Below are 24,270 nucleotides of genomic sequence, written 5' to 3'. Positions count from 1 at the left end.
GAAGAAAGGAGGTGTTAATACACCTGCCCAAGTCATCGGTGAGGCCCCACTTGGAGTAGTGTGTTCAGTTTTGGAGACTGTATCTCACTAGATATATAAAGATTTGAAGCTATTCAGAGGAAGATGACAAATGGTATAATTGTACCAGAAGATTTTTGAGAAGAGACTTGAAGACCTGAATGTGTGTACCCTAGAGGAAAAGATGGACGAGAGATATGATACAGACATTTAAATACTTGAAATTCATTAATACACAAACACATCTTTTTCAGAGAAAGGAAGTAGTAATATTAGGGGATGTGAATGGAAGCTGTGAGGAAATAAATTTAAGAGTAACATCAGGAAATATTTTTTCACAGAATTCCCTCCTAACTTCTGTGGTAGGGATAAACGCAGAAGATGTTCATCATGATGTGCAAGCTGAAGTGGGTACGCCACCTCTTTATGAGGCATCTCTTTAGAAATATGATACAATCATTAGTGCTTTGTCACACAGACTACTGGAATGGTACGTTAGCGGGGTGTAAAGACTTTGTTTTGAGGAAATTACAGACTGCCCAAAATACAGTGGCAAGACTTATCTTCAATAAAGCCCAGTTCAATAGCGCAAAGCCTCTTCTTGCTAGACTTCACTGGCTTCCAATCAAAGAGTATATTCAAGGTTTGCACCATGGTACACAAAATCATCAATGGGGTTGTGCCAAGTTACATGCTGACCATGATCGACTTGCCTGCCAGAAATGCTGACTGACATCGCGATTATATCTCACCTTGCATTACCCAAGCTGGAAAGGATGTAAGCATGGCTCTATTCAGGCGTCAAGCTTTCCATTCATCAGTGCGCAAAACTGGAATGCACTTCCCAGAGCCATAACCAGTCTGAGTGACTACCTTCTCTTTCGCAAGGCACTAAAAACGCATGTTTGCAAAAACATTTTCTACAAGACCTGTGTAGGACTATAACCCCTGCAAGCATGCAAACGTGGATTCTGGTTGGACCCATTCTTTTGTACCGTTCTGTGTAAAGTGTCTTTTCTTTCTATCACTTTTGCTGTTCATTTTTAATTTGTCTCTGATATCACCCAGAGATCTCTCTCTCTCTCTCTCTCTCTGTGGTTTTGTAAGCCACATTGAGTCTGCAGGTTTGTGGGGATAATGTGGGGTATAAATACATTGATAAAGAAAGAAAGTGACAGAATTCAAAAAGCTGTGAGGTAAATATAGAGGATCTCCATAAAGCAAGAGGATAAATTCAAACAAAACTTCAATGGCCTTCATGCTTCAAACAAGGTATGGAGGAATATAAACTCCATAGAGCAGCAGGTACTACCACACACAAGGGCATAACCTGTATGTATTGGCAGGTACAACTCTAGCCACCATACTGGGCAGACTAGTCAGTCCATACTAGTCTTTTTTTTAAACTTTATTAATTTTAAAACAACATAGTATTTATGAAAACATACAGCAACATATAATACTGGTCTTTAACTGCTGTCATTTACTATGTTATTGTCTTAAGCTTAATTTGAAGCTACACTAATTGGGCTGAGGTGCCACAAGCCTTCACTGGTAGTATCCTAGAATCTTTTCACCATTTTGTTCCTCCTTCCTTCCAGTTCAGCTCTTGCAGTGACTATTCTTTGGCTAAGAGTCATCAAGCATGATACCCTTCAGAACACCGCACAAATGTGTCATGCCAGCCAGTTGGTGTTAAAGTTGCAGTTAACAGTCATCCGAAACAACCATGTATCTGACCTACCAATACATAAATAAATGTAAGTTTGTATACAGAACCCTCCCCCCACGAATATGAAATTGTGTACAAGCTGTTACTTTAAGGTAGGCCCTAAAACAGCAGAGGACATGACTCTCAAGATTTAATCCTAGTAAGAGAAAAAAAAACCCCTTCACATGTTCAATGTGCTGAAACAATAGAACATGAAAACAAAATCCAAAGAAGTAAAGAATGAATTCAGCCCAAATAACAGCATAGTTCATCTGGATAAAATGAAAATGCTGATCCAAATCCCCAACCCAGATGAAGTTCCTTATTAAATGGTAATGTGACATTCATCAGGATATTTCAGCACAGTTGCCGCCTAGATCCATTTTTTTTGTTTGTTTAAAGGCTAAACATAATTTCTGCTTTTCTTGGGTAAGATGGGGCCATATGACTTTAACCTAATTTGAGCTCTCAGAAATGACAATCTAACTTCCAAAGAGAAGTTTTTAAAACTAAATTTTAATACAAATCCAGGGTAAAGGAAACAATCATCATAGGTTATTTTTTTCTCCACATCCGTTACCTGTGATAAGTCTTGACTGGAAGCCTCCCCTCTTCATTTAAGGTCACTCCTCTACTTCTTACAAGGAAGAACTTGGACATTAACTAAAAATGGAAGACATAACAGAATCTTCAAACATTCCAGCTATACTTAATGAAAAATACACAGTCCAAGCAATTTGTGCCCCAGGTACAAAGAATGAAAGACAGATTGTGAGCCCACTAGGGATAGAGAAAGTATCTGTATATAATATGTAAACTGCTTTCCCTTTCCCTTTAATAGAAGGTTAAATCAGTAGAGTAGTACATGTTTAACGGCCATGATAACTCTCCTTAGGAGTTCCAAGGTAACTTCTGCAGGTGTTTTGGGGATCTGTAAAAAGCCAGGGCGACGAGAACATTTCCTCTCAAGAATCCCTCCTCTCAGAAGTAATGATCAGTGGAAAAGAAAGCACAGGATATATATATATATATATATATATATATATAGATATAGATATAGATATATCCTGTACACCCAGGAGCTGTCTTGCCCATAAATTTATCTTTATTTAATAAAGAATCGGAATGCTTAGATGTATATGGAGGGGCTGTCATACATTGTTCAGAAGTCACACAAAGGTAAGTGTTCATACGAATATCATCATCTGTCCCAATGTTATAAGTGAAAAAAACCACAAGAAGGGTATAGAACAATCTTAGGGGTCCTGTTACTAAGATGTGCTAACAGATTTAAACAGCACATGCTAAATCTATTAGCACGCCTTATTAATGGACCCCTTAGTAAGTAAGACCGATTATAACAGTTGTTTATTATGCTTAGTTGAAGGTATCCCAATATGAAGAATGTTTCAGAGGAATCACACCTGCCTTATGGGGGGGGGGGGGGGGGAAGTCCATCAAGACTATCTTCAGATAGTCCCACAATGAGGCTTTCCCTTGATATACATACTTCCTAATTTTGGGGCCAAATAATATCAACTAATGCTTACCTAAAATGGTAATATATGTGTTTCCAGTCTTTTTTTTTTTAAGCAAAAAATTCATTTGGATTTTAAATCGCTGCTAGTCTGAGAAAATTGAACCTGGATGTCTCAGCACTGCCACTGGGCCATGAGGCTGTAAATTCTTTTCTCTAGTGTAATGTGTACGTGGAATGCCACTGTTCACCATGAGAAAGAGCATGTTAAAAGTAAGCATTTATTATCTTTTCTAGCATCTTTTAATGCTCTTCTTCGAGAACTGGTAGCTGAATTTACCCTTACTGACAACTCAGCCAATACAACAACATCCCTCCTTCGATCCCTCTGTCACTATGATGACAGTGTTCTGCTTGGCTCCTGGCTCCAAGAAACAGACCATAAATCAATTGAAGATCAGGTACTGGAATTTTTAGCAATTTTAGAGCAGTAATTGGTACTGCTTTAAAATTTTAGGGCAGGCTGTAACTGTTCTGTCTTTTCATGTAATGTTGTACTTATTTACCTAGCTGACAGGCTTTGATTACTTTGTATTCTAATTATACCAGTTAGCTTAAAGAATACTTGCATTAGATCTCACAAGATTATTAATTGTAGTAAAGCTGTTTAATGCACCAGTTTTAAACTTCTGTTACATCTATCTGCATATTGCTTTACTATTATTATAACATTTTCCTGTGTGGCTTTGATTCTGGTAATAGATGTGGATGGTACAGGTTATCCTGCAAAAATTTTAAGTGTCTTATTTCATCAAGAATTACAGAACAGCTAGTCAGAAAGTTGTTGCAACCAGAGTAACCAGTCAAAAAAACTACATGCATGCAATAGCTCTCATTGGTTTACATTTTTGTCACGGGCATAGTTGAGGGGGAGGGCATTATCCTCCCTCGAAACAGCTTGCCACCCCCTCATTGCCCCGAGTGGTGTGGCTTCTCTTCCTCTCTTTCAACTCACCTCACTGTAGGATCCAGTATCGCTCTCCCCCCCCCCCCCCTCCTCCTCCGGTGCTGCAGTCTTCAAGGTGTCCAGGGCGACTGGGAATGTTATCAATGTAAGTAGCTACCCTCAGCCTGCCCTGAAAGCCACCTCTGTGCAGTGTCCTGCCTACACGGGAACAGGAAGTTGCGCCTGAGAGAGAATGCTTCCGGGGCAGGCCAAAGGCAGTGTGCTTACATCACTAATTCTGCCAACAGCCAGGGCACCTTGAAGACTGCAGTGTTGGAGGAGGGGGAGGAGAGAGCGATCCTGGACCTCGCCGGGGGGGGGGGGGAGTGAGGGTGATCCCAGACATCGAGGGAGGGAGAGTGATCCCTGACCTTGAGAGGGGGTGATAGAAAGAGAGGGGAGAGCGACACTGGACCTTGTGGGGAGGGGGGAGAACAATGAGAGAGAGCAACACAGGACCTCTCAAGCTGGAGGGAGGAGGGATTGAGACAGATATTTGGACCTCAAGGAGGGGAGGTGGAAGAAGGGAGGAGAGACGAAGAGTGACACTGGATCTCGGGGGTGGGGGGGGAGAGAGGGAGATTGACACTGGACCTCCTGGAATGGGGGAGGGAGAGTGACACTGGACCTCAGAGGAGGGGGCAGTGGAAGGAGAGAGGGAGAGTGACACTGGGGGGGGGGGCACAATGGAAGGAGAGAAGAACAGTGACACCAGACCTCGGGGGGAGGGGCGGTCGTGGAAGGAGAGAGAGATGCCCTACCCACGGGGGGGGGGGGGGGGGCGACAGATTGAGAAAGATGTATCCAGGGAGGGAGAGAGAGAAAGAGAGATGCAGTACCATAGGGAGGGGGCAGAGGAGAGAAGAAGGATAGATTCTGGCCTTGGGGTGGGAGTGCAAGGGCTGAGCGGGATGGGGGACACAGAAGACAGATACTGTACATGGGAATAGGGACAGAGAGGAGAGGTGCTGGACAGGAGAGATAGGGACAAAGAGGGAATGACGGTGGACATGGAAAAAGAAAAAAAGTCAAATAGGAGATAGTGGAAAGCAGAAGATGGATGGCAGTGGGTCAGAGGGAAGAAGCAGAAGATGGATGGGACTGGGAGGTGAGGAAAGCAACAGGAGATGGATGGGACTAGGGGGTATGGGCAGAAGGGAGGGGAACAGCAGATGATGGGGCTAGGAGGTGTGGGTGGGGGGAGGGGAACAGAGTAGAAACAAGGGTTGTGGGTGGGGGGAACAAGAGATGGATGGAACTGGGGGGTATGGGTAGAGGGGAGGGGACTAGAACGGAAGCTGGATGGGGCTAGGAGGTATCAAAGCAGGGAATTATGGATAGGAGAGGTGGATGGGAATTTGAAAGGATAGCGAATACTTGGGCAGTTTTAGATATGAGTGGGGTTATATTAATGGGTTGGGAGAATGAGGGATATGAGAAGAGGTGCAAGAAAAGAGGATGATATGGTAAAAGTTTGAGACATAATCCCCTGAATTCTATATAGTGCTCTTAGGTTTAGGCGCCAAAATCGCTGTGGATTCTGTAACACCATGCGTAACTTAATAGACTTAACAAGCTAATGAGTGCTGATAACAGCGCTTAACAAGCAATAATGATCACTAATTGGCACTGATTAGAATTTAGGCGCACAAGTCCCTAAGTGTATTCTGTAGGATTTTTTTTAGGCGCTATATATAGAATCTCCTCCAATGTGAATAACCTGGAAGACTGGAGAGAGGATGAGAGGCATCGAAAAGGGATGGTGGTACCAGGGAGCAGTATGGGAGGAAGGGGATGGGTCTCTGAAGGCGGTTGAGTGAGGGTGGAAATGGGGTTAAAAAGATGGTGAAAGAAAGGCTTTTCGACATGGGGTATAGGGTAACGGACAGAAAAATGGCTTTGGGGGCAAGGGAAGGAAGGAGAGTCAGGGATGGAGCTGGGACTGATAGGGTGATGAGATGCAGTGGAGGGTAGATGAAGGCTAAGAGGATGAGTACAGAGAATGTATTTTCTTACTCACCCCTTCCATGGATCTTCTATTTTTTTAAGTGAAGCTGGTCCTGGACCTGACTATAATAGTGGCAGCAGTTCAAGGTATGTGAGCCAGGGACTGCATACTCCCAGGCCTCATAGTGAACCTCTCCATTCCTGACTTTCTAGGATTACATAGTATCTCAGTCCCAGGCCTGTGTTTGTTTGCAACCTGGTGCCATAATTGGGCACAGGATTTGCTCTTTCTTTTGAAAAAACAAAAGATCCATGGGTGTGGGAGAGATGAAAGGGAGAAAGAAAGTCCACAGGGAAGGGTGTTTTTAAAGGGGAAGAGGAGGACACAGGGAAGGGAGAGAGAGAGTTCATGAGTGAAGGAGGAAGAGCAGCAGCGCAGTATGGAGAGTAAAAATAATCTCTAAAGCAGACTTCAACAAATTTGCATTAAATCTAGGGGCCAGCAGCTGAGACCTCTCTTGATTCTCCTTTCCACCCTTCCAACATTGTCCCCAGTGAATTTAGGTTGGGGGGGGGGGTCCACCATCAGATCAGCAATAGTTCTTATTAGAAACTGATTTACTAAGACTGTTTCCCTGTTCTGTGTTTAAAGCTGTTACAGAGAAATGACTGTGCCTTCTTTAGTTTAACACAAAGAGAAAGTAACCTGCAGTTGTGCGGCCAGCTACTTTTTAAAAATGTTGTTCTGGGCTCTTATTGGCCCAGGAGCTCAAATTCAGTCTGAAAATACTGGATTTTTCCCCAATCTCAGGGAAGTAGAGAGAAAAAGACCTCTTTACTTGAGACCCTGTGAGCAGTTATATTCTGTAACCTGTGAGCCGCTATATTTCCTGTACTTCCCAGGCACTATCCAGGTAGTGATAAAATGTTTAGATAGTTTTATAATTGATCCTTATTCAGTTACCTGTTATTTTCAAAGTGGTGACGCCCAGGGGCTTTCTGACCATATAAGGAAGTTATCTTCCTTATATTGTCAGGATGCCCTGCCCAGTGCTTCCCAGGATGCAGTGGGCAGGCCTAGGCACCGCCATATTGAAGGTGGTGCTGAAGAAGGAGGGAGTGTAATACTCCCTCTTCTAACAAGGAAGTACTGGAGGGAGTGGGAGGGGTCTGCTACACCACCAAGGTGGGTGGGGGTAGAGGTAGGAGCATACTTTTCAAAGTAAATTGTCAGAGATACCAGTGGAATTTACACATACATGCTTAGTCTGAAAATTGTACTTCTGTTGTATTTAAGATATCTCTTCAAATATTTTCTTCCCTGGGTGTTAATGTTATAGAGAATGGATGGTGTTATTTGTTATAAAGAACGTGAGCTCACTTTTTTATTGTTTGTGCAAAAATATATTTTGTAGCTTACACACATTAATACTAATTCTGCAGCTCCAGCCAAACAGTGCCTCTGGGAGTGGTGCCTTGGAACATGATCCTTCTTCAATATATTTGCGCATCCCTGCTAGTGAAGCTGTGCCTGGTCCTCTTCCACTGGGTGTGTCGGTCATTGATGCTTCTGTGGCTCTGTTTGGTGTGGTGTTTCCTCATGTGTCTTATAAACACAGGTAACTAAACCATACATTTTCATACATTTGTTATATAAATAACTTTTAGAAATTGTGAAATATAAACAAAGATATATATATATTGAATGTGCACTGTGATTTCTTGTTTTACCCTTAGATTTTTTTTTTCCTAGTAAGAACTCCCCTCCAGTATACAAACTCTTGTTACCATTCAAATGATCTGCTGACCTTTGTAGAATTCTGCAATTTCTGTAATCTGGGAGGCTTTTGTGAAAGGCAAGATTGAAAGGGTTAAACATGTCCCTTGATACAAAATGGAGGCATTTCCTGCCTTTCTCCAGGAAGCTGGAATACTATAATAACCTGCAAATATACTAAGGTTGAGTGGTGTAATTAGTCAAGAATAGATCTATAGTTATTCCCAAAAGAAGACACTTCCAGAAAAAGAACTCATAAGAACATAAGAAAAGCCATGCAGTGCTGGATCAAGCCCATTGAGTTCAGCATTCTGTCTCTGACCATGTCTAACAGGGCCGGTGTTAGACATGCTGGAGCCCAGGGCAGAAATTAAGGAGGGGGCCCCCAATCCCCTCTCCTCCCTGCCCCATCCCCTCTCCTCCCTGCCCATCCCTCGATTTCCCAACCCATCATTACTGCCACACATAAAGCAACCTTAAATGACTTCTTCACACACAAAACACAGACAGACCTTCACCAAATACAGAACAAGGGATCACAGATTAGAATTACGAACACCAAAATGGAACTGAGAACCCCAAGAAGTTAAATTTGGCAAGTACTGCAACACAGGAGAAATAAAAATAGAAATGCATTTCATTTTGTACTGAACATAATTGGTGGCATGGCAACCCCCTTCCCCTACTCAGGTCCAGCGACCAGAACTCTTCAAGCTCTGCAGCTAGCAGTAGTATTTCAGAGCTGCTTCTACTGTCTACCCCTCCCCCCCCACACACACACACACCGCTGCTAGTCTTTCACACATTAGTGAAATCTGAACATGTGTGTTGAGGGAGGCGTGGGAGGAAGTGGTAATTTGGGGTACTGCCACCAGCTGCACGGCTTGGAGATTTCTGGCTACCAGACTGGAAGAGGAGGTCTTCAGTTGGTGGGGCTTGGGGGATCCCCACCAGCTCAATATTTATATTCTGCATTCAGGCCCCCTTCCTCCCCCAAATCAGCCATCTGGCTGTGATGCACGTATCCCAAAGCTAACATATTCCAGTTAGTAAATCCAAAATAAAACACTTTTTTCTACCTTTGTCTGGACATTTTGTTGTTCTATCATCTTGGTTCCAGTTTCTCTTTTTCTGCTTTCTTGTCTGTCTGCTAATTCTCTTTCCAGTGTCTGCTGTCCATTTTTGTTTTCTCCTCTCTTCTCTCTTGTTCCATTCCCTCACTGCACTTGTCTCCTAACATTGATTTTTCCTTTCATCTATTTCCTCCCTTTTATTTCCTTTTCTGCCTCTGTCCACCCAAATTTCTCTCTCGCTCTCTCTCTCTCACCCTTCTTCTTTTTCATTTTCAGCTACCTATCAATTTTCCATCTTCTCTCAGTCCCTAGCTCTCCCATTTTCTTTCTCACTCCTTTCTCAGCCTTCTATTTCCTTCCATTTACTCCCCATTACCCCATTACATTTCTAACTCTGTACTGGCTATTCACCTCTCACTCATCTTCTTGCCACACCTCCCCTTTGATTTCTCCCACATGGTTCCACCATTTCCAGAATCTCCTCTGGTAGCCCACCCCAATCTCATTGCCTAACATCTTCCTGTCCCTTATCCTCCACCCCCTAGCATCTTTCTCTTATCTCTTTTCCCTCCTGCCTCCAAATGGGTCCATCTTTTCTCCTGTCTCCCCCCACCCCATGGTCCAACATTTCTCCCTTTCTTTTCTGTTCTTTTTCCCTCTCCCCTTGATGTAGCATCTCTTTCTTTCCTCCCTCCATCCCATTGTTCAGCATCTATCCCTTCTTTCCACCCCAGACTTGACATTTCTCCCTCTCTTCCCTTCCATCCCCAGTTCCAACTTCTTTCTCTTTCTTCCAGGATGCCCTCCCATCTAGCATTTCTCCCTCCTTCCCCACCACCCTGGGTCCACCATCTCTCCCTTTCTCTTTGCAACTGCCCTCTCATCCAGTATCTCTCTTCCCCTCCCTCCGCACCACCCCCAAGTCCACCATCTCTTCCAAACTGCCCTCCCATCCAGTATCTCTATCTCCCTTTCTCTTGCCTCCCTCCATCCTACTGTCCTCCATCAATCTCCCTCTCTTATGTTTCCAAGCCCATTATTTCTTCCCCTTCACCTTGCCCCCCCCCCCCCCCCCCCCCCCCCCGTTTAGTATTAAAACAGCTGCTCCAGGGCGACCCCATGGACCGGTATGACTTTCCATTTTCTCCACCCCTGACCGGCATCTCCCTTACCTTCCCGGTCTAACTTTAAAGTGTTTTTTTGTTTTTAAACAGAGGAATTCCAGTGCAGGAGCAATTCAAACATGCTACCTTCGGCCTCTTAGGCACTATCCCTCTACCGTGGTCCATCCCACCTCTGACGCAACTTTCTGTTTCCACCTGGGCAGACCGCGGTGATATGAGGCTGAAGGTAGCATATTTGAATCGTTCCTGCGCTGGAAACCCTTTGCTTAAAAAAAAAAAACAGTTTTAAGTTAGGCCGAGAAGGTGAGGGAAAATTACAAGAGGACCTTATGAGACTGGGAGACGGGGCATGCAAATGCAGATGAAGTTTCATGTAAGCAAGTGCAAAGAGAAACATGTGGGAAAGAGGAACCTGAACTATAGTTTTCTGATGCAAGGTTCTACATTAGGAGTCACCGATCAGGAAAGGGACCTAGGTGTCATTGTTGATGATTCGTTGAAACCCAGTGTGCAGTGGTGGCTAAGCAAGCAAGTAGAATGTTAGAAATTATTAGGAAAGGAATGGAAAACAAAAATGAGAACGTTATAATGCCTTTGTACCACTCCATGGTGTGCCCACACCCTGGATATTGTGTGCAGTTCTGGTCACCGCATCTCAAAAAAGATATAGTGGAACTAGAAAAGGTACAAAGAAAGGTGACAAAAATGATAAAGAGGATCCGATGACTTCCCTATGAGGAAAGGCTACAGCGGCTATAGCTCTTCAGCTTGGAGAAAAGACGGCTGAAGGGAGATATGATAGAGGTCTATAAAATAATGAGTGGAGTGGAACGGGTAGATGTGAATCGCTTGTTTACTCTTTCCAAAAATACTAGGACAGGGGGCATGTAATGAAGCAACAAAGTAGTAAATTGAAAACGAATCAGAGAAAATATTTCTTCACTCAACGTGTAATTAAACCCTGAAATTCTTTCCAGAGAATGTAGTAAAAACAGTTAGCTTAGCGGGGTTTAAAAAAGGTTTGGATAGTTTCCTAAAGAAAAATCTATAAGCTGTTATTAAAATGAATTGGGGGAAAATGCACTGCTTATTGTACTGTTCTTGTCAGGTACTTGTGGCCTGGATTGGATTGTGGTCACTGTTGGAAACTATTTATTTATTTATTTGTTGCATTTGTATCCCACATTTTCCCACCTATTTGCAGGCTCAGTGTGGCTTACATTGTTCCGTAATGGCGATCACCATTTCCGGAATGAGAAATATAAAGTGGTATTGCATTAAAGTTCATAAGTAACTATGCTGAGCTTGATGGACCTTTGGTCTGTCCCAGTACTTATATACTTATGCTCCCTGGATCAGTGTCCAAAATACCTACTCAGATCTACCCCTATGGAAGCAGTAAACTGGTTACTCGATGTGACGAAACGCCTAGCCACCCTCCTGGGGCTAACCCTAAGGCCATTTAGAGGGTCTATTCCCAGCACAGCTCAGTTCCACCTGCACCTTGGCATATTCTCTACACTAACACCCTCCTCCCACTGACTGGGTCCCAACTGCCTCTGGGCGAGTCTCCCGCTCTCAAGTTATCCCTGGTGATTTCTAGGTTACTGGGACCACGCTGCCAGTGGACTCACAGTTCCTAGAAAGCACTCATATACCCAACACATAAACCACCAGGATTCTTAGTCAGTCCAGACAAGCAAGACAATAAACTAATCAGGTTTATTATCAGAGTAGAACAATGAACCATATAAACAGATGGAAAAGAACAGGCAATAACAGATAACTGAATATCGATCAAATATAAAGCTAAACATTTATCTAACACCTAAATAGTACCTGGGGAGTTCAGGAACAAGATATAGCTGCTTGCAGGTTAAGAAATCTAACTGTCCACAGGCCTAGCCACTTGGGTCTGATTCACAGTTGCTGGGGTGCTGTAATTTTGTGGCATCCCATCTGTTGCCTTGCTTGATGAATGACCAGTAACTTTCTGTGCTGCGGCAACTGCCTGTTCCTCCTTCATGGGACTGGAGCCACCCACGAAAGTCACCAGCTTTGGTGCAGGAACTGAAATGCTCTTTAGTGCAGGCTTAGGATTATCTGGGTAATCTACTTTGAAATATCCTGTGTGCCTACACTAGTAACAAGGACGTTCATGCTTAAAGTCTTTAGGTTTTGGGAGAAAACTTGACGGTTTGCTGACAGTCTTTGATGTTACAGGGATATTTGGCTTGGGACTCTGGCTGCCCTTATATCCTGGCCCCTGTCAACCAGGGACAGTTAACCACAAAAATGTCAGCCAACTGAGCCGCTTTCTCTGGAGTATGGGAACTGGTGATCTTGAACCTGTTCCCTCACCTCTTGATGACAATGCTGAAGAAACTGCTTCAGGACCATAAGGTTTTGGCAGTCCTCCAGTGTCTTAACCTCAGGTCCACTGAGCCACCGCTGATGCTGGTATCGTAACTGAATCACAAACTCACTGTGAGTATCATCCATCCCCTTTTGCAAAATCCATAACTTTAGTCTGTAGGTCTCGGGGTTAATGTCATAATGGTTTAACAAAGCTTTGTGCACCTCCTCAAACTGGGAGCACGTCTCCATAGACAGACCATGGAATGTCTGAAATGTTCTACAAGTGAGCTTTCCTCCCAGGTAGTTCATCCAGTCTTTCTGAGGAAATTTTTTCAGAGGCAGTTAGATATCCATCAATGTCACCTCAGGTATCATCAGACTGCACAAACAAATTAGGTCCAGTCTGGGCTGTGTATCCTACTTCTGGCCTTGGCGAGGAGGTTGGGCTGGAGCTTTGGATATGAACCATCTCCAACTTCATTTTTTGCAGCTAGAATTCCCTCTCCTCACTCTGCAGCTGGAATTCCTGCTCTTCACACGACTGTTATTCTAACTGCTGTCGCTCTTCCCTGTAGATCTGCCAGATTTCAGCTGTTGTGGCTTCTGGCCCTGCCAACTCATGGGCCTCTGCCCACAAGGTCACCTTTCAGAAGAACTGTGGCAGGCAGGTCCTGTATCTCCTCCTTGCTGAGGTCATCCAGTCGCTCTGGTGTTAGGACAGGCATATCCAGTGTCTGGCGGCTGCTGTCAGTCACATTGCTAATCTCCTAACACTACCAAAAAAAAAAAAACTGAATGAGAAAGAGACCCTGTTATTGCTTCACTCATTCACTGTGCTCTGTGTCTGGAGGCTACAAATTTGAAAAAAGCCTCTGAAGCACTCAGTGGATGATGAGCCTGACAATTCTACCATGCTGCCACCAAAAAAGAAGGCACAAAGGTCTGTGATGAAATGCCTAACCATTTGCCTGGGCTAACCCTATGGCCACGTAGAGGGTCTATGCCCAGCCCAGCTGAAGTTCTCCCGCACCTGGGCATTTGCTGTACACTATCACCCTCCTCCCACCAGCTGGGTCCCAACTGCCTCTGGGCGAGTCTCCCGCTCTCATGTTACTGGGGCCACACTCCCAGTGGTCCCACAGGTCCTAGAAAGCACTCACAGACCCAACACACAAACCACCAGGATTCTTAGTCAGTCCAGACGAGCAAGTTAATAAACTAATCAGGTTTATTGTCAGAGTAGAACAGTGAACCATATAAATAGGTGGAAAAGAACGGGCAATAATGGATAACTGGATATGGATCAAATATAAAACTAAACATTTATCTACTACCTAAATAGTACCTGGGGAGTTCAGGAACAAGATATAGCTGCTCACAGATTATGAAATCTAACTATTCTCTCCCTTATCTGAAACTAAATAAAAAAATTACTTCACAATTTCAGCTGACAGCTTTTGGCGGAAAGAAGAAACTGACAGTTCTGTAACAACTTTACAAACAACAGACAGTCACCACCTACTGGCCAAACAAAGAAATGTACATCATAAACAATACCTATATAATTTACAAGCAGGAAAATGCCTTGTTTCGCCACACTCGATCTCATTGAGCTGTTAAAAACTGGCTCTCTTCCTCCTGATATGAGCAAAATTGTTCTCACTTCACTGTTGAAGGGATCTGGGCTAGACGTAACATCGTCTGCAAGCTACCGTCCACTGGCAAGCATACCCGTTTTTACTAAAGTATCAGAAACCTACATCAGTAAACAACTCTATTTATATCTGGAAAAATTTTCTATGTTACACTGGTCACAGTTTGGCTTCAGATCATTACATAGTACAGAATCCTTGCTGCTAGTTCTAACTGCATATGTCAGACAACATCTATGCAAAGTCGACTGAATAATTCTTCTCCGATATATCAGCGGCATTCGATGCGGTTGACCACACATTGCTACTCGAACGCCTGGATCAGATAGGAATAGCAGGGACTAGATTGACTGGATAAATGTAACATCAGTGCATGCTAGACATGTAAAATTCCTTGATGGAATCAAGGGCTGCTTTATGGAGCAGCTGGTTCAGGAGCCAACAAGAGGAGGAACAATTCTGGACCTAGTCCTTAGTGGAGCAAATGATCTGGTGCAGGACGTAATAGTGCTGGACCTCTTGATAACAGTGATCATAATATGATCAGATTTGATATAAACTCTGGAGTAAGTACACACAGGAAATCCAATACGTTTGCATTTAACTTTCAAAAAGGAGACTATGATAAAATGAAAACTGGGGGGAAAAAACTTTAAAGGAGCAGCTACAAAGGTCAAAAATTTACATGCGGCATGGATGATGTTCAAAAATACCATGCTGAAAGCCCAGACCAAATATTTTCTGTATATTAAAAAAGGAGGAAGGAAGACCAAACGACAGCCGGCATGGTTAAAATCTGAGGTGAAGGAAGCTATTAGAGCTAAAAGAAAATCCTTCAGAACATAGAAGAAGGATCCAACTGAAAATAATATGAAATTGCATAAAGAATGGCAAGTCAAATACAAAGGGCTGATAAAGAGGGCAAAGAGAGATTTTGAAAAGAAGATTGCAATGGAGGCAAAAACACTTTAGTAAAAACTTTTTTTAGGTATATTAAAAACAAGAAGCCAGAAAAAGAATTGTTTGGCTTCTAGATGACCAAGGGGGTAACATGCACTCAGAAGGCAAGGTCATATCGGAGAGATTAAATTAATTCTTTGCTTTTGTCTTCACTGAGGAAGATATGGGAGAGAGATCTGTGCCAGAAATGGTATTCAATGCTGATGATGTGGAGAAACCGAACCAAATCTCTGTAAACCTGGAAGATGTAATGGGGCAATTTGACAAATTGAACAGTAGCAAATCACCTGGACGGGATGGTATACATCTCAGTATATTGATAGAATTGAAAAGTGAACTTGCAGAACTAGTAGTAATATGTTATTTATCTTTAAAATCAAGCATGGTACCAGAAAGTAGGAGGGTCACCCATGTACTGCCGATTTTATTTTTTAAAAAGGTTCCAGCATGATTTGGGAAATAACATACTGGTGAGCCTGATAGTGCCGGGCAAAATGTTAGAGACTATTATAAAGAACAAAATTACAGAGCATATTCAAAAGCATGGATTAATGAGACAAAGCTAACATGGATTTAGTCAAGGAAAATCTTGCCTCACCAATCTAATACATTTGTTTGAAGGGGTGAACAAACGTGGATGAAGGTGAACTGGTCGATATTGTGTATCTGGATTTTCAGAAGACATTTGACAAAGTATCTCATGAAAGATGCCAGAGGAAATTGGAGAGTCATTAGATAGGAGGTAGTGTTCTCACCTATCCTGTTTAATCTCTTTGTCATTCCGTGCCTCAATAGACCTGGGTCTTAATGAACTTCCATTATCCTACGCAGATGATATCCTGCTTCTCTTACCAGTGACAGCATCAAACAAAGATACAACTCTATCTGTAGTGAATGGCATGATTGCTGTTAGCACCTGGGCTCTGACCAATAAACTGAAATCGATTGCTCAAAAAGCCAATGGCTTGTGGTTCCAAAATCAGGGAGTTGAGGTCCCAATATCTTTGTTCAGTGGTCAAAGCTTTACAGTCAAGTCTGAAACCAGAGTATTAGGGGTCTTGCTTGATTCTTCATTCACCTTCTCTTCCCATATTAACCAGCTATGGAAGAAAACACTATTCAAAATGAGACAGCTGCATCTAGTCAGATCATTCTTCGACCAAAAACCCTTTGCACTACTTATCCAAATGTTAGTTCTACCTCACTTGGATTACTGTAACATTCTATTTCTTAGTATGAAGTGTCAATTTCAGAAAAGAACTGCAAATCATACAGAATACAGCTGCTAGACTAATATACAGTTTGATTAGATATACTAGTGTTTCAACTCTTTTTAACAAATTGCATTGGCTTCCCATAGTAGAAGGTCTCGGGTTCAAAGCTGCTTGTTCAGTTTTTCAAATCTTATAGGGTTTCACCTCTGGACCAATGATTAATACCATTTTGCTATGTTTGGTACAGTCTAACACACTGAAAGAGCAACTGATGCTAGTGTCACCATTTCAAAAGACAATTCAAAATCAGATTTTCAGCTCTCTATTCCCTGTAATTGGAGTTAAATATGGAACTCTCTATCTATTGCCATCAGAACCGAAAACAGCTACCTTAGCTTCAGGAACAAGCTAAAAACCTTTCTCTTCCCAAAGACTGCTTCATAACAATCCATTGACTTCTACCCCCTAGCCTCATCCATTATGCTTTCCTATAATGTTTTTGTCTAATGCATTACACCAGTGGTCTCTTAATTATTCTATTACCTCACACTAACATTATCGGCTTCTATCTCACCTAGAATGTAAACCGCACTGAGCCCTGGTAGTGAACCCTGGGAAGGGGATATTAGCGGTATAAAAAATTGATTTGATTTGATATCTGATTAATAGAAACATAAATCTCTCCACTTCCAGGCACATTGTTTAATACAAAAACAAAAAAAAAAACCTAACTCAACATACATGTAGCAGACCTACCATACAACAGTAGCATTAATTCCTATGGTTCAAACAACTTGAGCCCTACCTATGAATAGGCAACATTACAAAATTGCATGGGCCCTATAACATCAATACACCTATGACTTGTAAAATAGAACGCACAGAGTACCACACTTTTGTCACAGGCAAAAGACCGGCAGACCCTCACCAAACACAGAACCGCTTTTAATACTGTTGTGCTAAATGGTATATTAATAAAACAAGGGACAAATTAGAAGGAGAAAAACTGAACTGAAATCTCAATAAGTCATATTGGGCTTGTTCCTCAACACTGCTGAAATAAAACGAGATGCATTTCCTTTTTACTACATAAAATACAAAGACATCCATGATGCACATTTCCAAAGCTTCCCAAAGTGAACATACTCCACTTAAATTCAAATAAATCACTTTTTTCTACCTTTGCTGTCTGGTCAATTTATTTTTTCAATGTTGGTTCCAGTTTCTCTTTTCAGCTTATCTGTTTATTGCTTTCTTTCCACTGTATGCTGACCATTTGTTTTTTCTACAATTTCTGCTTGTGTTCTTCTATTCTCTCATTTCTCCTTCACCCTTATGGTCCAGCATTTTCCTGTTCCCTCTACCCCTATAATCTAGCATAAACCTGTCTCTCCTCCATCTATATGGTCCAGCAGCTGCATGTCCCAACTCTCCCTTCCTTCCCCTTTATCTAATGGTCCAACAAATTCCGGTGCCCTTTCCCTTATGGCCCAGCAACTCCCCATTCCCGCTCCCTCATGATCCAACATCTTTGAGCCCCCTCTTCCCGCCATCACCCCTGTTGTCCAGCAACTTCCTGTCCCCTTTTCCTTATGTCCAGCAGCTCGACATAGAGCTGTCCCCTCTACTCCCCCCCCCCTTATGGTCCAGCACCTCTATGCCCCTTCACCCATCCAAAAGAAGTACAGCCTCCATCCTTGTGGCAGTAGTTTGAAGGAAAAAGCACAGGCAGCAGAAAGCAGCCTGGTAGACGAGACGCGGCTGCACTAACTCTGACACCATGCTCCTTTTTGGGCTCTGCAGGCAGCAAACCGCTCATACTGGCTTTCACTTCCACCAGAAATGAAAACCCTGTTAAGCAGTTTACTGTTTGCACAGCCCAGGAACAAGCACGGTGTCGAAGTTGGTGCAGCTGCGTCTCCTCTGCTGGACTGTTTTCCTGCGACTTGTGCTTTTTCTTCCCAACCGCTGCCATGAGGACTGAGACTGCGTTTCTTTTGGGCTGTGGTCACATTAGAGACCTATACAGAGGTAGAGTGATATTCATGATTTTGTTCTTCATCCATTTTTGGATAATTTCTAACATTCTACTTGCTTTTTAGCAGCCATGGCCCACTCTCCAAGATATTTCGATGGATTATGACTCCTAGCTCAGAATCCAGCATTGTGTATCTGAAGCTGGAATTATTTTTCCCAATGTGCTCACTTTGCACTTGTCCACATTAAATTACATGTACCATTTAGCTGCCTATTCTCCTTGTCTGTCAAGATGTTTCTGCAAAGCCTCACAGTCCTCTGCTGCTTTAATAACTTTGAATAATTTTGTCTCATTCACAAATTTGATCACCTCCATTGTCATTTCTATCTCTAGATCATTTTATGAATGTCAAACAACACAATTTGTGGTGGAGGAGTGACCTAGTGATTAGGGTGGTGGACTTTGGTCCTGAGGAACTGAGTTTGATTCCCACTTCAGGCACAGGCAGCTCCTTGTGACTCTGGGCAAGTCACTTAACCCTCCATTGCCCCAGGTACAAATAAGTACCTGTATACAATATGTAAGCCACATTGAGCCTGCCATGAGTGGGAAAGCGCGGGGTACAAATGTAACAAAAAAAATTTATTGACCCTTTTCTATGTGAAAACCCTAATTTGAACAGTTACTCAATACAAGTGAGCCCAAATTAGAATTGTGGAGTGAGGGATATTGCATTTGCTGTATAGACCACTTTGAGTACTATTGTGTGTACTGTTATTTATGATGCTCATATCAATATGATTGTTCTCAGAAATTCAGAGGAATTGCTTAAAAGTTGATGAAAGAATGTGAATATAACATAAAAAGGAAATTCCAAATTTGTGCGGAAGTAGGTAATCCTCAGATTTAACTCTTAGAACCACTCAGTAAATAGAAAGTAGAGTTTTCTTTAGGTAAGAGAAGACAAAGAGAGAGTTGTGAAATAACCTATTTAAATCTTTTGTTGACACTGTTGGCTGTAACATTGCAGGCTACAAATGCTGGATCACTTTGCTGAATGTATCAAGCAAGCTAAAGGGATTCGCCAGCAGTCAGTGCAGCTCAATATCTTCACAGCGGTTCTAAGCGCATTAAAGGTAAAGGGGTGTTATTCATTTCTTTGAATGCTAATAAATTTTGAAGTTTTGAAATTTCAGTATAGATCTGTAGTTAGCATGGCTCTTTTTTAAGGCTGCAAGTTAATCACGATCAATGCTGCGATCAACACGTTAATTATTGATTGTGATTTTATAAATTAATCGTGACTGTCAGTGGCTCTCCCCTCCTGGTTTACCTTTTTATTTGCACTATGTCTTTACCCTGCAGTGGCAGCTTATTCCAACGCTGCCTCGACCTGCACCGGGCCTTTCCTTCTGACCCGCCCCGCCCTTTCTGTCACAACTTCAAGTTTTCAGAAGGGTTCAGGAAAGGGAGGGAGGGAGGAATTGAGAGAATCGTGGGAGGGGAGGCACATTTGAGAGAGAGAATGGATGAAGGCACCAAAATTCATCCTTTTTTTTTTTTTTTTTGAGCACGCTACAAAAACCCTTATCCATACTCCTCCCCAGGAACTCAGTTCTTTGGGTAAATCTCTCTTATCTGTACCCTTCTCCTCTACTGCCAACTCCAGACTGTTCCTTTTATTTTGCTGCACCATATGCCTGGCATAGACTTCCTGAGCCAGTACGTCAAGCTCCATCTCTGGCCGTCTTCAAATCTGTGCTAAAAGCCCACCTTTTTGATGCTGCTTTTAACTACTAACCCTATTCACTTGTTCAGTACCCATGTCTGTTTCATCATTCCCACCTTATTTCCCTTATCCCTTATTTGTCCTGTTTGTCATGATTAGACTGTAAGCTCTGACGAGCAGGGACTATCTCTTCATGTTCAAGCTGCGTACGTCTAGTAATGCTCAAGAACTGTTTCTTCATGTTCAAATGTACAGTTCTGCGTACGTCTAGTAATGCTATAAAAATGATGATTAGTTTCTACATTTAACATTTTTATGATAAAAATGTGTATTTTTTCTGCAGCAAGATTCATTATCAGAAAATTGTCTTTCTATAGGGTTTGGCTGAGAACAAAAGCACTTTAGGACCTGAGGAAGTCCGCAAGTCAGCTCTGACTCTAGTTATGGGCGCTCTGGATAATCCAAACCCCATCCTGAGATGTGCAGCAGGAGAGGCCCTGGGGCGAATGGCTCAGGTGGTTGGAGAAGCAACTTTCATTGCCAGAATGGCACAATACAGCTTTGACAAGTAAGCTGTTGTATGCTTTTTCAGTGATATTGCAAAAATATAGAGTAATTTAAAATGATTTATAAAGTTTTTTTTTAGTAAAAGTATAATATTAATATCTTTCTAGAAGTGATACTTAATATATTTTACAAGTGTAGGGACGTTTACTGATGCTTAGTACATGCTAATGGACTTATTGAATGCTAAATCCTACTCATCCTATTTTACACCTATAGACCACTTGGCACTTAGCAGACTTATATGGTGACTTGGTAAAGTCCATTGAACAGTAGCTTGGTAGTCAAGTCTTTGTTCAGTTTAGTTTTTGAGTGGATCTTGATAGTGTTACTTCAGGTGGCCTGGGAAAAATACTTAAGGAAATTCGGGCACTAATCTAACTTTTTAGAACACTAGGAAATGTCATTTTCATTTTGCTTTTCTTTGTTCATCTGTTACTTTCAGATGCTATTCTATGTGACTTTGCAGCTACTCCTTTCAACACCAGGCCACCAGCATTATGTATTTGATGTCAATTTTATGCTGACCAATTACTGAGGAATAAGATTTATGATTTTACTAAAAAGGAGCTCCCCTTTTCTTTCATGATTTTAAATTATACAGTAGAAGTCCAAAAATCCAGACTTCTCTGGGATTGGAACAGTCTGGATTTTTGTTTTTTCTGGATTCTCAGACAGTGATGTCTCCATCTCAGTGTCTCAGATTTGGGTGGTGGGAAGAGGAATCCAGCCTGGCTTAAATCATGTGTTAGTGATTGGTTGTTGTTTCCCCATGAAAGCTGTTTTTTCTTTCTCCCATTGCTGATGCAGGATAAGCACAGGAGCATCAGGCCACCCCCGGTTATTCCACTCCCCTCCTTCCTTCCCTACCTCCCTCCCTCCCTCTTCGCATGATCAGTGTCTTTCCCTGAGTGGAGGAGTAGCCTAGTGGTTAGAGCAGTGAAGTTTGATCCTGGGGATCTGGGTTCGATTCCCACTGCAGCTCCTTGTGACTCGGGGCAAGTCAATTAAACCCTCATTGCCCCAGGTACAAATAAGTACCTATATATACTATGTAAACTGTAGCTGCAAAAACCACAGAAAGGTGGTATATCAAGTGCCATCCCTGTCCCTTACCATAAGATCATTGATGCGGTGTTCTGTTTTTGTGAAGTGCTGTCCCACAGAGGTGGCATCCTGGTTGGCATTGGAATGTTTAATATTGATTGAATCTATGTAAATTGAGCCTCATCTTTAACATCTAGCTTGTTTCTCTAATATAGTACCCTTCTTCACACTTTTTATATTGAATGATATACCACATTTGAAGAATGGGCGTGTAAAGGATCTCTTTATGTTGAATTTTTTTTCCCCATGTGAGTGATTTTAGGATTCTGTGAGATGTGTTGGTACAGTTTGCAGTTAGGCATATTGCAGGGACGTGTGCTGTTCTATTTTTTTTTAGCTTGTATTGGGAGTTTGCTTTTCATTAATAATTTCTCTTTCAAATTATGTGGCTGTCAGAAGGCCAGCACTGATGGGGCTGGGAATATCTCTTTCAGTAATTCATCCTCCTGGAGTATTGGCTGTAGCTCTTTTATCATTCTTCTCAGTTTTTCTAGTTCTGGATTGTAAGTCACTACAAGAGAGATTCTCTCTGTGGCTTTCTTCTCTTTGTACTACAGTAGATTTTCTCTAGGTATTTTAAGGGAAGAAGCAATAATTTTATTTATTTATTTATTTATTTATTTGCTACATTTGTACTCCACATTTTCCCACCCATTTGCAGGCTCAATGTGGCTTACATTATATTGCAAAAGGTATAATTATGAACAGAGTAATAGGTTTTTTAATTTAACATATTACTGTGTAAGAAATAAGGAAGATAGGTCTGTAGAATGATTTACATAACACATAATAAAAAGCAGTAAAATATAAGGACCAATAATGATAATATAACTAATTTTGGAGATTATTTTGGGGTTGTAGCATTTTTTGTTTGAAGGATTCAGTCAGGATTTTGAGGTGTTTGTCTCTTGGGTCAGAGCAGTGAAATCAGGGTAACTTTCATTGAATTCCTTTTGAAAAAAACAGGACTTTCTTTTACAATATAGGCCCTGATATAGTTTGTCCTTGTCTCTCTGCTGTGTGAACCACAGGATTACGGCTTTGCTCACCTTCTCATATTCACAATTTGAGCCCCAGTTCTCCAGCTCACTGCGTTGCCTTTTCCAGTCAAGAACTGTTACTCTCTCCACTTCTAGTTCTGTTGCAATTTTTTGGATGGATTCACCGTTGTCTGTTCTTGTGGAAGTGTCAGTTTTCTGCTCTATAGACAAAACATTTTTTCTCTCTTGAGGGGTGTCTGTCAGATATGCTGGATGGTCGTATTAGCAAAGGTAAGATAATCAAGACTGTACTTGTATTTGCATTGTTTAAGACCATGTATAGTTTTACCCACGTTGTTTGGTAGCATTCCCTTCGGCAGTGTTAGAACAGGGGAGGCAATTTCATGTACAGCTAAGGTTTAATGCTAAAAAAATGCAGGATCATGCATTTGGGCTACAAAAACCTGAGGGAGTGGTATAGTTTAGAGGATGAAGTATTTCTGTGCATGAAGAGGAGCAGAACCTGGGTGTGATCGAATATAGTGATCTTTTTTTTTAATTGTTTGTTTTAAATTTGTTCACACAGAACATCAGTAAGCAAAATAACATCAATACAATAGCTTCTTCAAAAACCTCTCCCAACCCCTATCCCCTTATCCCTTCTCCCTCCCCTACATACTTGGTGTGCAGTGGTGTCATGGTATCAAGAGTCCAGTATAATGTAAAACCCAAAAGACGAGACTCTTGAACAACAGTATCCCAATGACAAAGGCCTTTTTACCATTGCCCCTATTCTGGTGAGGCTCTCCAAGTCTCATAAATACTCCAGACTTTAAAAAATTTAGCTAGATGTCCATGTCTCGGTGCCATCAATTTTGAGATTTGAAAAATAAAATCCATTAATTTGCACTATTCAATCTATAGAAGGCAAGGAGGGTTGCTTCCAAGCTTGTGCCAGGGCCAGATTACCGTAAAAAAGATAAGTTGCCAGTTTATAATCCACGTTGATCTCAGAAGGTTTGAAATGAAGCAAGCAATGATCTGCCCTTCCAGAGTATGGTATTTGTATTATCAGTTGTTAAGTATCCAAAATGGATGTCCAAGTTGGGCCTTTGGACAGGTCCACCAAATGTGGTAAAAGTCTCCCTGGCCTCCACATTCTTTCCAGCATAGATCAGAGGTCTTTTGAAACATTTTCAATAACCTGACAGAAATATAATACCAAATATTTAAAAAAAAATTCAACCCATTTTCCACAAGGCTACTGGCAGTGAAAACTTTCAACAGGCATTTAAACCTCCTCTCCCAACATTCTGGGGATAACTAGTACCTAAGTCTGCTTTCCATTTGGATATGTACTTCTGAATAGGAGTATGATATATTAATAAAGCTAAATAGAGATGAGATATACTCTCTTTACCTCCCGCTCCTCTCATTGCCCTTTCCAAGAGGGTTTCCTCCAAGTTTGATTCACTCTTGGCTTTACAATGAATAAAGTCCCGAATCTGCCTATAATGAAAAGTCTCCTGCACCATTAAGCCATATTTATCTTGTAAATCTGTAAATGACATAAATTCACCCTCCTCCCACAATTG

The 24,270-nt window shown here is 41.9% G+C and overlaps 1 protein-coding gene across 1 annotated transcript in view; it reads left to right on the top strand.

The window, feature by feature from the left end:
* The window catches only part of HEATR5B (HEAT repeat containing 5B), a 226,389-nt gene that overhangs the window by 97,984 nt on the left and 104,135 nt on the right, over positions 1 to 24,270 (top strand). Inside the window, exons 15-18 of the mRNA XM_030196394.1 lie at positions 3,504 to 3,667; positions 7,603 to 7,778; positions 19,326 to 19,431; positions 20,402 to 20,592. Coding sequence (XP_030052254.1) covers positions 3,504 to 3,667; positions 7,603 to 7,778; positions 19,326 to 19,431; positions 20,402 to 20,592 — 637 coding nt within the window. The remainder of the gene's footprint in view (positions 1 to 3,503; positions 3,668 to 7,602; positions 7,779 to 19,325; positions 19,432 to 20,401; positions 20,593 to 24,270) is intronic.

Source organism: Microcaecilia unicolor, chromosome 3 (genome assembly GCF_901765095.1).
Source record: "Microcaecilia unicolor chromosome 3, aMicUni1.1, whole genome shotgun sequence".
In the NCBI taxonomy this organism is placed as follows: domain Eukaryota; kingdom Metazoa; phylum Chordata; class Amphibia; order Gymnophiona; family Siphonopidae; genus Microcaecilia; species Microcaecilia unicolor.
Note: the sequence above shows the minus strand (reverse complement) of the source record. Positions and strands in the feature narration are given on the sequence as shown.